Raw genomic sequence first — 13019 nt, forward strand, 5'->3', positions numbered from 1 at the left:
CTCGCCCAAATTCTCCGATACCTTTCCCCGATACCGGAACTTCCGGTCAGAGGAAGGTTTCCTCTGATGGCAGTGCCGTAGGGGAACATGGAGCCAGCTTCCCGTGCGATCAGGAAGCTGGGCGCCGAATAATGATCCGCCTCACGGCTTCCTGATTGGCCGTGAAGCCGACTTCCTGGCCAATCAGCATCGAAGCGGCCGAGCAGCCGCCCCGATGCTGATTGACTGGGAAGCCGGCTTTCCAGCCAATCAGCATCGAGCCAATCAGGAAGCTGGGAGACAGTTCATTACTGACCGCCAGCCTTCCTGATTGGCCGCGAAGCCGGTTTCCCGGGCCAAGCACATTTAAGCCCGACAGACAACATGGAGCCAGCTTCTCAGGCAGTCAGATTGCCCGGGAAGCCGGCTCCATGCCAGCAGAAGCACAGGTATCGGTACTCGGTATCGACGAGTACCGAAAGCAAAGCATCTGTACTCGACACCTGAAAAAACGGTATCGTTGCATCCCTACTCTCAGAGCCCGCCTTCTGAACTTTAACTCAACGTCTGAACAATGTAACATTATCATTGCTTGCTGGAAGCAATGCATGGTGGGAGATGTAGTGCTGAGAAATGGAGATTGCATCACATCAAGCAGCGGGGAAAGAGGCGCAAAGCACACTGGGAATCCAGGAAGTTGCTGGAAGTGATGGGCAGACGGAAGGCGGCGCTCACTATATAAAAGGGATTTCTTCATGTAAGCTTTGCTTGTATTATCAGAGACGACTCCACTATGTATTCCTATTACAATGCTGATGTCATAACAGGAGAGGAGATGCCGGGACGTTACAAATCCTTTAACCGAGAAGACTTCTGATACCAGTCTAAGTCACTTTCTAGCGAAGCAAAAACATTTCCTTCCATAGAAAGAAGTAAACTTTAACCAGAACAGTATCCAAAAAAAATCATAATTAAAAAAATAAGTCATTGTTCCCGTTTTCCTTTTCTTTGTCATGTTCATATCATGTTGGCTTTTCGATGAGCCCCCAGAGGGGAGAAACACTCAATTCAAAATATTTTGTGCTTAAAAACTTCAATAAAAATATTGAAAACAAACAAACAATCTGAGATGAACATTCCCGAAAATAGTTTACAAATAAAAAGAAACTAAAACATGTAAATGAGAAAGAATTAGCAACAATGTGATGATACGAGACGTCTAAGCTCTGGGAGGTTTATTTCCACACAACAGGCGGAATCCTAACCGGCTCGAATAAGGACATCTTTCGCTGAATAACTTGTTTTTGAAATGGAGTATCTGACGTTAGAATTAGGGATGCGCCGATATATCGGCCGCCGAAACATAGCCGAAAATAGCACTTTTGGGTAAATGCCGAAAGTGCAATTTTTTTGCCGACACAGTGGCGCACTAGTCCCAGCGGGGAGGAGAGAGACTGTGACAGCCGGCCGAGCTCTGCTGGAGGAGAGTGCTGTGAGCGGCCGGCGTCTCTCCTCCCACAACGCTCAGCCTCCTGTCACAGATCGGCAGAGCAGTGTGGGGGCGGAGACAGTCAGCGCTGTCACAGGAGGCGGAGCTCTCCCCCCTGCTCCGCTCGCTCAGCGTCCTGTGACAGCTGTCAGGATGGAGAGCGGGTACAAGCAGTCGGTGATCAGTGATCGCTGAGTGTTTGTAGATAATTGAGGACTCTGTGTTCTCTGAGGGCTCTGTGTGTCTCGGAGGGCTCTGTGTGTCTCTGAGGGCTCTGTGTGTCTGGGAGGACTCTGTGTGTCTCTGAGGGCTCTGTGTGTCTCTGAGGACTCTGTGTGTCTCGGAGGGCTCTGTGTGTCTCTGAGGGCTCTGTGTGTCTCTGAGGGCTCTGTGTGTCTCGGAGGGCTCTGTGTGTCTCATGCCAAGTTTTCGGGGCTCAAAGGAACTCATCTAGGAAATGACACATTGTGCAAAGATGTCTCTGTGAGCATTAAAGAGCCATTGCAACCTTTGTAATCCTAAAGGGCCCGAGGGGTGAACTGAGGCAGCAAATTTGGGGCAGACTACTTATGGCCATGGTTGCTCACACCTACCTTATAATATTCATTCAGTGCTTGTACTTTGCTCCTGTCCTCCTGAACCCAATATCCTTAATTTCCTTTGGTGTGGACCCGTGTCATTATTTAGTCTTAACTATATGTTTACATTTGAATACAATTAGCCCACATTGCATCAGATTAGACCTCCAGATGGGCCAACAATCAGATTTTTTACTTTGTTCTGCTGCCCCATGAGACCTACGAGACCTCCTGTTGGAATTGTGGGGCTCCTGTGTTTATGAGATGTGGACTTTAGACTCCTAATCTCTGCTCAAACAAATGATGTGTCTGAGGATTACATGTCCGGGCTGCATCCCATGATGGCCATCGCTCACTGGCTACATGGGGCGGCCATGGGACTTTGTTGTCTTCTGCAGCAGATGGGCCAAATCCTTTGTTGGCTTCGAGGCGCCACTGTGGTTACAGGAGTGTTTACCACCTAGAGACTTTCCTGAGAGTCACTCAGCTGTCCCCTTCCTGTCTCTGTTTGCTGAGGATCAGGATAAAGACTGATACAATTCTCAGAGAGGGAGAACCTAGTGAAGGGGGGGGGAGGGGGGATTATTGACTTAGTGTTGCAAGTTACTATCAGCTAATCAAACCACAATTATATCTAAAACTGTTAAAGGCGTCTAGTCTCCGTGACCTTAAAGTGACTCCATCATGAGAAAAGTAAGGGGGCTTCCACTGCCTGTTTCTAGTTGGAGAATGTTAGCCTCCTGGCTGTCTTGCTTTCCAGGGGCAATGCTAGAGCCGGGTACCCAAGCCACGTGCCCCAGGTCTTCTACTGAGAGCCCCAGGTCTTCTACTGAGAGCCCCAAGGTCTTCTACTGAGAGCCCCAAGGTCTTCTACTGAGAGCCCCAAGGTCTTCTACTGAGAGCCCCAGTTGTCCTTTTGCCATCAACCCAAGTATGAGTCTTTCTTTCTGGTCATCCATTTTCACTACCACCAGTAACTGCCTTTTCCCCTCACAATTCTTTAGAATCATATTGGGTAGATCATCTTGAATGAAGTACTCGGTTCCTACATTCACCTGAACCTCACAATGCATACTTCTTTTCCACTCCGCCATATTAGACCATTGATTAACAATGATGTGTATATTCTGGACATCACTCTCGTGTTACATAATTTCCTCAACATTTCTATTGTTTTAAGAAATATTATACATGGCCAATCATGAGAAACAATGTTACCCACTTTTTTATCATTGTACACCACAAACCCTCTCTAGTCTGGGTGCCCCGGGTCTTCTAGGAACATAGACACGTCCAGGATGCTCTCTAAGTCTCTGTTCTGGATTGAATTTAGGGATTAGAATTGCCCACACTTTGCTTGTTGTGGGTCTGTGATTGAAAAGTATTGAAGCCAGCCAACTAGCATTTTCAAAATAGGGGTTAGCAATGGCAGCCCTCATACTTCTGTCATGAAAGAGTCACTTTATAGGGTATCTATGGTCAAAAACTAAATCTGTATTTCTATATTGAATTTCCACAAGTTCTATCCCGCTCCTAATAACCCGATCCATCTAGAAGTTTGTAAACTTATTGAAGATGCTCATAGGATGTACGTCCTCAATGCAGTGATGCGATTTTACTCAGCCTGGTGTCACCGCTCTCACAGATGGGGATGCACCGATACTGAAACTAGTATCAGTATTGGTGCCGATACCGAGTATTTGAGCAAGTGCTCGCCCAAATTCTCCGATACCTTTCCCCGATACCGGAACTTCCGGTCAGAGGAAGGTTTCCTCTGATGGCAGTGCCGTAGGGGAACATGGAGCCAGCTTCCCGTGCGATCAGGAAGCTGGGCGCCGAATAATGATCCGCCTCACGGCTTCCTGATTGGCCGTGAAGCCGACTTCCTGGCCAATCAGCATCGAAGCGGCCGAGCAGCCGCCCCGATGCTGATTGACTGGGAAGCCGGCTTTCCAGCCAATCAGCATCGAGCCAATCAGGAAGCTGGGAGACAGTTCATTACTGACCGCCAGCCTTCCTGATTGGCCGCGAAGCCGGTTTCCCGGGCCAAGCACATTTAAGCCCGACAGACAACATGGAGCCAGCTTCTCAGGCAGTCAGATTGCCCGGGAAGCCGGCTCCATGCCAGCAGAAGCACAGGTATCGGTACTCGGTATCGACGAGTACCGAAAGCAAAGCATCTGTACTCGACACCTGAAAAAACGGTATCGTTGCATCCCTACTCTCAGAGCCCGCCTTCTGAACTTTAACTCAACGTCTGAACAATGTAACATTATCATTGCTTGCTGGAAGCAATGCATGGTGGGAGATGTAGTGCTGAGAAATGGAGATTGCATCACATCAAGCAGCGGGGAAAGAGGCGCAAAGCACACTGGGAATCCAGGAAGTTGCTGGAAGTGATGGGCAGACGGAAGGCGGCGCTCACTATATAAAAGGGATTTCTTCATGTAAGCTTTGCTTGTATTATCAGAGACGACTCCACTATGTATTCCTATTACAATGCTGATGTCATAACAGGAGAGGAGATGCCGGGACGTTACAAATCCTTTAACCGAGAAGACTTCTGATACCAGTCTAAGTCACTTTCTAGCGAAGCAAAAACATTTCCTTCCATAGAAAGAAGTAAACTTTAACCAGAACAGTATCCAAAAAAAATCATAATTAAAAAAATAAGTCATTGTTCCCGTTTTCCTTTTCTTTGTCATGTTCATATCATGTTGGCTTTTCGATGAGCCCCCAGAGGGGAGAAACACTCAATTCAAAATATTTTGTGCTTAAAAACTTCAATAAAAATATTGAAAACAAACAAACAATCTGAGATGAACATTCCCGAAAATAGTTTACAAATAAAAAGAAACTAAAACATGTAAATGAGAAAGAATTAGCAACAATGTGATGATACGAGACGTCTAAGCTCTGGGAGGTTTATTTCCACACAACAGGCGGAATCCTAACCGGCTCGAATAAGGACATCTTTCGCTGAATAACTTGTTTTTGAAATGGAGTATCTGACGTTAGAATTAGGGATGCGCCGATATATCGGCCGCCGAAACATAGCCGAAAATAGCACTTTTGGGTAAATGCCGAAAGTGCAATTTTTTTGCCGACACAGTGGCGCACTAGTCCCAGCGGGGAGGAGAGAGACTGTGACAGCCGGCCGAGCTCTGCTGGAAACTCGACACCTGAAAAAACGGTATCGTTGCATCCCTACTCTCAGAGCCCGCCTTCTGAACTTTAACTCAACGTCTGAACAATGTAACATTATCATTGCTTGCTGGAAGCAATGCATGGTGGGAGATGTAGTGCTGAGAAATGGAGATTGCATCACATCAAGCAGCGGGGAAAGAGGCGCAAAGCACACTGGGAATCCAGGAAGTTGCTGGAAGTGATGGGCAGACGGAAGGCGGCGCTCACTATATAAAAGGGATTTCTTCATGTAAGCTTTGCTTGTATTATCAGAGACGACTCCACTATGTATTCCTATTACAATGCTGATGTCATAACAGGAGAGGAGATGCCGGGACGTTACAAATCCTTTAACCGAGAAGACTTCTGATACCAGTCTAAGTCACTTTCTAGCGAAGCAAAAACATTTCCTTCCATAGAAAGAAGTAAACTTTAACCAGAACAGTATCCAAAAAAAATCATAATTAAAAAAATAAGTCATTGTTCCCGTTTTCCTTTTCTTTGTCATGTTCATATCATGTTGGCTTTTCGATGAGCCCCCAGAGGGGAGAAACACTCAATTCAAAATATTTTGTGCTTAAAAACTTCAATAAAAATATTGAAAACAAACAAACAATCTGAGATGAACATTCCCGAAAATAGTTTACAAATAAAAAGAAACTAAAACATGTAAATGAGAAAGAATTAGCAACAATGTGATGATACGAGACGTCTAAGCTCTGGGAGGTTTATTTCCACACAACAGGCGGAATCCTAACCGGCTCGAATAAGGACATCTTTCGCTGAATAACTTGTTTTTGAAATGGAGTATCTGACGTTAGAATTAGGGATGCGCCGATATATCGGCCGCCGAAACATAGCCGAAAATAGCACTTTTGGGTAAATGCCGAAAGTGCAATTTTTTTGCCGACACAGTGGCGCACTAGTCCCAGCGGGGAGGAGAGAGACTGTGACAGCCGGCCGAGCTCTGCTGGAGGAGAGTGCTGTGAGCGGCCGGCGTCTCTCCTCCCACAACGCTCAGCCTCCTGTCACAGATCGGCAGAGCAGTGTGGGGGCGGAGACAGTCAGCGCTGTCACAGGAGGCGGAGCTCTCCCCCCTGCTCCGCTCGCTCAGCGTCCTGTGACAGCTGTCAGGATGGAGAGCGGGTACAAGCAGTCGGTGATCAGTGATCGCTGAGTGTTTGTAGATAATTGAGGACTCTGTGTTCTCTGAGGGCTCTGTGTGTCTCGGAGGGCTCTGTGTGTCTCTGAGGGCTCTGTGTGTCTGGGAGGACTCTGTGTGTCTCTGAGGGCTCTGTGTGTCTCTGAGGACTCTGTGTGTCTCGGAGGGCTCTGTGTGTCTCTGAGGGCTCTGTGTGTCTCTGAGGAAAAAAATTAAAATAAAAAAACATTTTCGGTTTCGGCCTGACCATTTTTATTTTATTTCGCTGCACCTCTAGTTAGAATGGTGATGTCATGTGGCAGCGTAAGGAGCAAGTACAATCTGACTTCTCCAATTCAAAGTAGAAGGAGCTAAGCGTGGCGATGATCAGCCGGTCAGAATTTATAAACTGAGACCATCAGGAGACGGATTCTGATTGGCTGCTAAATGCCAACCCCCCGACGCTGTTTACCGGAGCTTTATAACTCCTGCGGCCCTTGAGTTCATTAGAGTGTTGATTTAAGGAGCGAGCGCTTAACTCTCTCTTTGAGTTCTGGGCGTCTTCGATCTGCCATGTTGCGTTCGGCTCATCAAGCTGTGTTTGTGCGGGGATTAATCAATAGGACGGGTCAGCGGAGCATTAATTACTCAGCGAGCTGTCTCTCTTCTCTGTGCAAAAAAAAAAGAAAAAGAGAAAACTACCTGCTTAAGATTAATGACCTCCTCGCAGACGATCGCTGGCTTCGCCCCGAGGCCCGCGGGCTGCGGCTTGTCCGTATGTCAGCAGAGTGCTGCGCGGGCCCTGTTACTGGGCTAATCACTCTGTAACAGATTTGTTGGTGCACCGACTGTGCCGAGAGCACAATTTTACCCATTTAGAGGAAGAAAGTGTGTTTACCATATAGAAATACGAAGACGCTAGATTGACCGCTCTGCGCTTTCACCAGCGTTAGTGATGGCACAGCGCTGCAAGTGGATGGCTTAAAATGTATTTAAAGGAGAACTATGGGGGTCAGGGCTTTTCCCCATAGTTCTTCTAAGGTTAACGGGAGGACACAAACTAGCGTCCTCCCTTCACCCAAAGCTCAGTATATAGGGAGCAACAGCTCGCGGTATACTGAGACGCCGCAGCCGGGGCGGATCCCGACAATTATGTCTGGATCCGCCCAGCTGCGTGAGTGACAGCTGGCTCTGCCTATCTAGAGGCAGATCCAGCTGTACCCGCCCCCTAGCCCCGTCCGTTCCTCCAGTCAGCGCTGGAGGATCGGAGGGGGAATCCAGTCCCTCCCCTGTCACGGCTCTCTGCAGTGACAGGATCGAGAGGTGAGCAAACGCTGGTATGTGTTCCCTCACCCCCCGATCTACTGAGCCAACCTGTGACAGTCTCATTGTCACAGGTCGGCTAGAACTATGAGGTGAGTGAAAAGCAACCCCCCCCCTCATAGTTCTCCTCTAAAGGCAACATTAGTTTCATATTTTTTTGGGATACTCTGTCAAAAGTTGATATTGTAGTCCGACGTGATGCAGAGAGACCGCTGCTTCCTTCTCTGCTGCATGCTGGCAGGGGACGGGCCTTAATCTTCAGGCTGTGGCTGCTTTAAAAAGGAAACTGTAAGAATGTGAATTGGGGCTGCAGCTAACGATTATTTTCATAACCGATTAGTTACCCGATAACAAGTGTGCGTGATGTCATTACCCGTGTGCATGATGATGTCACGCTTGTATGTAATGACATTGCGCGTTGGTGATGACATCCCAGCAGGTGACACCCTGCAGCCGCACTGGATGACACCACACCTGGGGACGCCCTTTTGAATTGATACACCCGGAACAATCCTGGCCCTCCAGCTGTGCATTAACTACAAATCCCAGCATGCTTCTGCCTCTGGGAGTCACGCCTGTAACTGTCAATCTTGCAATGCCTCATGGGACTCGTAGTTCCACAACAGCTAGAGAGCCGGAGTTGCCCACCCCTGACCTGGAATATATCATGCCCACTGCAGGACACTTTGAAAAGGCTGGCTGGTCATGTTTGCCCTCATAGCTGAATGTTCCAAGCCGTCCCCCCCCCCAGGAGGGATCGGACGTACCCCGGAAGAATTCTTCCTCTAAATCAGTTTTTCTTTTTATTTCACCTTGAGAGAATGGAGGGGGCTTTTGTTTATTCCCCCCAGCAGGGGGCGTCGGCTTACCAGTTGCAGCCCGCCCACTCCTCTCGACTACTTTCAGCGTTAATTGGGAGGAAAGAAATCTTTGCCTTTTTGATTTTTATTTATTTACCCGTCACCCAGGCCGCGGCTTTCTCCTTCCTGAATAGAAGCTGAACGCCGCGGCTGTGTCGCAGCGGCTAAGCGTGTATTTATAGCCGCTCCCTCGCCAGGCGTTTGTTTTGCGTGCGGCGGGGCAATGGCTTTGCATATCGGAGCTCAGCTGTGCCTTTCAACTCTTTGTGCCAATTGAGTGTATTCAAATTAGGAGTGACAATGCCTTGTAATGAACTCAACATTCGGTGCCTCTCAACCGCCGCCCAGCCGCTTGTTCCAGGCGAGGGCCTTTCCCCCGGGACCAGCCAGGGCCTGGAGACAACATTCGCAGAAACTTCAAACAAAGTTTAAAAAAATTGGAAGAGCGGATTTTTTTTTTCTTCATGTTATTATTCCGGCCAATATAATGATGAGGTTTCATGCCGTCACTCACTGTTACCAGGCTCCCATTCCGTGCATTGTTGCTGTATGATAATGGGCAGCAGCTCAGCCGGCATCTTACTTTATGATAGTTCCTTCATCTGTATTGGGTGGGTGGTCACATTAAAGAGTCCCCGGCAGCAACCTAAACAAATTGCAGGTAAAAGAACAGAAAATTGGGTAATTGAAATACTTGCCGTGTTTGGTTTTATTCTTCCCTTGCACAGTGCCTGTGACCCCGCTACAAAACGTGACTACGCCAGGAAGAGTCAGTTCTCTAGCCCTGCCCCCTCTCATTTGCATGTCACAGCCCTCTCCTGGGAGTGTCTAATTACTGTCAGTGCTGGCACGCCTCCTCTGCCCCTCCCCTCATCCTTTATGTAGCAGAAAGGGGAAGAGCGGAATACTATAGAGCAGGGGTAGATTGTAGCAGGGTGAGAAATGTAGATTGTAGTGCAGGGTGTAGATGTGTAGCGCGGTGTGTAGATTGTAGCGCAGTGTGTAGGTGTGTAGATTGTAGCGCAGTGTGTAGATTGTAGCGCAGTGTGTAGATTGTAGCGCAGTGTGTAGGTGTGTAGATTGTAGCGCAGTGTGTAGATGTGTAGATTGTAGCGCAGTGTGTAGATGTGTAGCGCAGGGTGTAAATTGTAGCGCAGGGTGTAGATGTGTAGCACATTTTGTAGATTGTAGCGTGGTGTGTAGATGTGTAGCGCAGTGTGTAGATGTGTAGCGCAGTGTGTAGATGTGTAGCGCGGTGTGTAGATGTGTAGCGCGGTGTGTAGATGTGTAGAGCAGTGTGTAGATGTGTAGAGCAGTGTGTAGATGTGTAGCGCAGGGTGTAGATTGTAGCGCAGGGTGTAGATTGTAGCGCAGGGTGTAGATGTGTAGCGCAGGGTGTAGATGTGTAGCGCAGGGTGTAGATTGTAGCGCAGGGTGTAGATGTGTAGCGCAGTGTGTAGAGTGTAGCGCAATGTGTAGAGTGTAGCGCAGTGTGTAGGTGTGTAGATGTGTAGCGCAGGGTGTAGATGTGTGGCGCAGGGTGTAGATGTATAGTGCAGTGTGTAGAGTGTAGCTTAGGGTGTAGATGTGTAGCGCAATGTGTAGAAGTGTAGCGCAGTGTGTAGATGTGTAGCGCAGGCTGTAGATGTGTAGCGCAGTGTGTAGAGTGTAGCTTAGGGTGTAGATGTGTAGCGCAATGTGTAGAAGTGTAGCGCAGTGTGTAGATGTGTAGCGCAGGCTGTAGATGTGTAGCTTAGGATGTAGATGTGTAGCTTAGGGTGTAGATGTGTAGCTTAGGGTGTAGATGTGTAGCGCAATGTGTAGAAGTGTAGCGCAGTGTGTAGATGTGTAGCGCAGTGTGTAGATGTGTAGCGCAGTGTGTAGATGTGTAGCGCAATGTGTAGAAGTGTAGCGCAGGGTGTAGATTGTAGCGCAGGGTGTAGATGTGTAGCGCAGGGTGTAGATTGTAGCGCAGGGTGTAGATGTGTAGCGCAGGGTGTAGATTGTAGCGCAGGGTGTAGATGTGTAGCGCAGGGTGTAGATTGTAGCGCAGGGTGTAGATGTGTAGCGCAGGGTGTAGATTGTAGCGCAGGGTGTAGATGTGTAGCGCAGGGTGTAGATTGTAGCGCAGGGTGTAGATTGTAGCGCAGTGTGTATATTGTAGCGCAATGTGTAGAGTGTAGCGCAGTGTGTAGGTGTGTAGATGTGTAGCGCAGGGTGTAGATGTGTGGCGCAGGGTGTAGATGTATAGTGCAGTGTGTAGAGTGTAGCTTAGGGTGTAGATGTGTAGCGCAATGTGTAGAAGTGTAGCGCAGTGTGTAGATGTGTAGCGCAGGGTGTAGATGTGTGGCGCAGGGTGTAGATGTATAGTGCAGTGTGTAGAGTGTAGCTTAGGGTGTAGATGTGTAGCGCAATGTGTAGAAGTGTAGCGCAGTGTGTAGATGTGTAGCGCAGGGTGTAGATGTGTGGCGCAGGGTGTAGATGTATAGTGCAGTGTGTAGAGTGTAGCTTAGGGTGTAGATGTGTAGCGCAATGTGTAGAAGTGTAGCGCAGTGTGTAGATGTGTAGCGCAGGGTGTAGATGTGTGGCGCAGGGTGTAGATGTATAGTGCAGTGTGTAGAGTGTAGCTTAGGGTGTAGATGTGTAGCGCAATGTGTAGAAGTGTAGCGCAGTGTGTAGATGTGTAGCGCAGGGTGTAGATGTGTGGCGCAGGGTGTAGATGTATAGTGCAGTGTGTAGAGTGTAGCTTAGGGTGTAGATGTGTAGCGCAATGTGTAGAAGTGTAGCGCAGTGTGTAGAGTGTAGCTTAGGGTGTACATGTGTAGCGCGCCCTCTGAACCTGGATTGTGACGCATTCTTTGGGTATATCTCGGAGTCCCCGAAACGCGTGATACAATGTTGCCGTCTATGAATAACATGGGAATTGTGTTTTGTATAACAGACTTCCGCTTTGTGTCTTGCAGAGGAGCAGCTGCCGCACGGCTTTCCCGCCATCGACATGGGACCCCAGCTGAAGGTGGTGGAGAGGACCCGTACGGCCACCATGCTGTGTGCAGCCAGCGGGAACCCCGACCCCGAGATCTCCTGGTACAAAGACTTCCTTCCTGTGGACACGGCCACCAGCAATGGCAGGATCAAGCAGCTCCGCTCAGGTATGGCGCATGGCGAGGGCGCTGGTTGGCTTTGTCAGAGTCAGGTGACGTACAAGGACAGAAGTCCGATGAGACCGCGATGGTAATATGTAATAACTTCATGTGAAGAAGCCCAAAACAGGATGCTGGAGGCTCCGCCTACCACCAGCCTTCTAGTCTTATCTTCAACTCCTCTCTAGTGTCCCCGCCCCTAATTGGTCTCATTCCTCCTGCTGCAGTCTCTATAATGTACAATAAATGGGTGGTTCAGGACGAGGTGGACATAGCGGAAGTGGGATTCGAGGTGCAGCGGCCTGTCCTCTGTGGTCCCCGTGACACATAAGATTCCAGTTGGTGATCCACAGCAGCCGAGACACGAGGGGTAGAGGGGATCACCGGGGATATATACATTGTATCCTTATCATTGTCACATTGCTGATCTTGGGGTTAGTTCTCCTTTAAAGGCCAATTACTACCCAAAGCAGAGTGTAGTGATCCTGCCAGTGACACACTTCCTGTCCCAGGGTGACAACGCTCACTCGCTGTACTGTTATCAGGATTGGATCACGGAACCCCCCGCTCTTCTCCTGTTCTTCATAACATAGGGGGAGGGGTTCTGTAGTAACAATGTAACTGGTTAGAGTGCAGCACAGGCAGGGAGGAAGTTATCAGTGAAGGGGATTTGTGGCAGGATCAACATGGGATTTTTTTGAACAGATTTAACAAAACGCTTTCAGTGGATTTAACGGAACAAAAGGTAGCAAATAAGAGACGTCGTAATGCATAGTGTGAATGAGCCGAGGTCCTCGGGGGCGGATGCATTTCTGACCCCTCCTCTAATTATTATTATATAGAATGTATATAGCGCCAACAGCTGGCGCGGCGCAGTACAATATAAGCAACACATTACAATTGCAATACAATTAAAGACAAGATGGTAAGGAGGGCCCTGCCCCCGAGGGCTTACACTCTAAGGATACCTTGTCGTGCTTGGCCCCACCCCTATACCAGCCCTGGTCCCCTCACCCGTGGGCTCGGTTACTGCACTCCCATGCTTGCAGCCCGGGGCCGCGGCGTCCGGATAATAAATCTCCGGCTCGTTACCCGAGGCGGCCGCCGCGTCTCTTGTCCTTTTAGGCGATCTCATTCTTCAGCTCGACGGCTCCCACTTGGTGCCCGTTCGGCGTTGTTATTTTTAGTCGCGGGGAAAAGGTCGGCGCGTCGCTTCTGTGTCTCTCTGACAAACTTTTATTACAATACGTCGGCGTGATTATTGAGCTGATGCCGACACCTTGATACTGGGAAGAAAGGGGGGGGGGGGGGGGTAACTGA

The 13019-nt window shown here is 48.8% G+C and overlaps 1 protein-coding gene across 1 annotated transcript in view; it reads left to right on the forward strand.

The window, feature by feature from the left end:
* Window positions 1-13019, forward strand: part of PTPRF (protein tyrosine phosphatase, receptor type F) — a 276943-nt gene that overhangs the window by 192480 nt on the left and 71444 nt on the right. The window contains exon 5 of the mRNA XM_018558965.1: window positions 11520-11708. Within this exon, the coding sequence (XP_018414467.1) occupies window positions 11520-11708 (189 nt within the window). The remainder of the gene's footprint in view (window positions 1-11519; window positions 11709-13019) is intronic.

Source organism: Nanorana parkeri, unplaced genomic scaffold (genome assembly GCF_000935625.1).
Source record: "Nanorana parkeri isolate BGI_ZX_2015 unplaced genomic scaffold, ASM93562v1 scaffold371, whole genome shotgun sequence".
NCBI classification, from domain to species: domain Eukaryota; kingdom Metazoa; phylum Chordata; class Amphibia; order Anura; family Dicroglossidae; genus Nanorana; species Nanorana parkeri.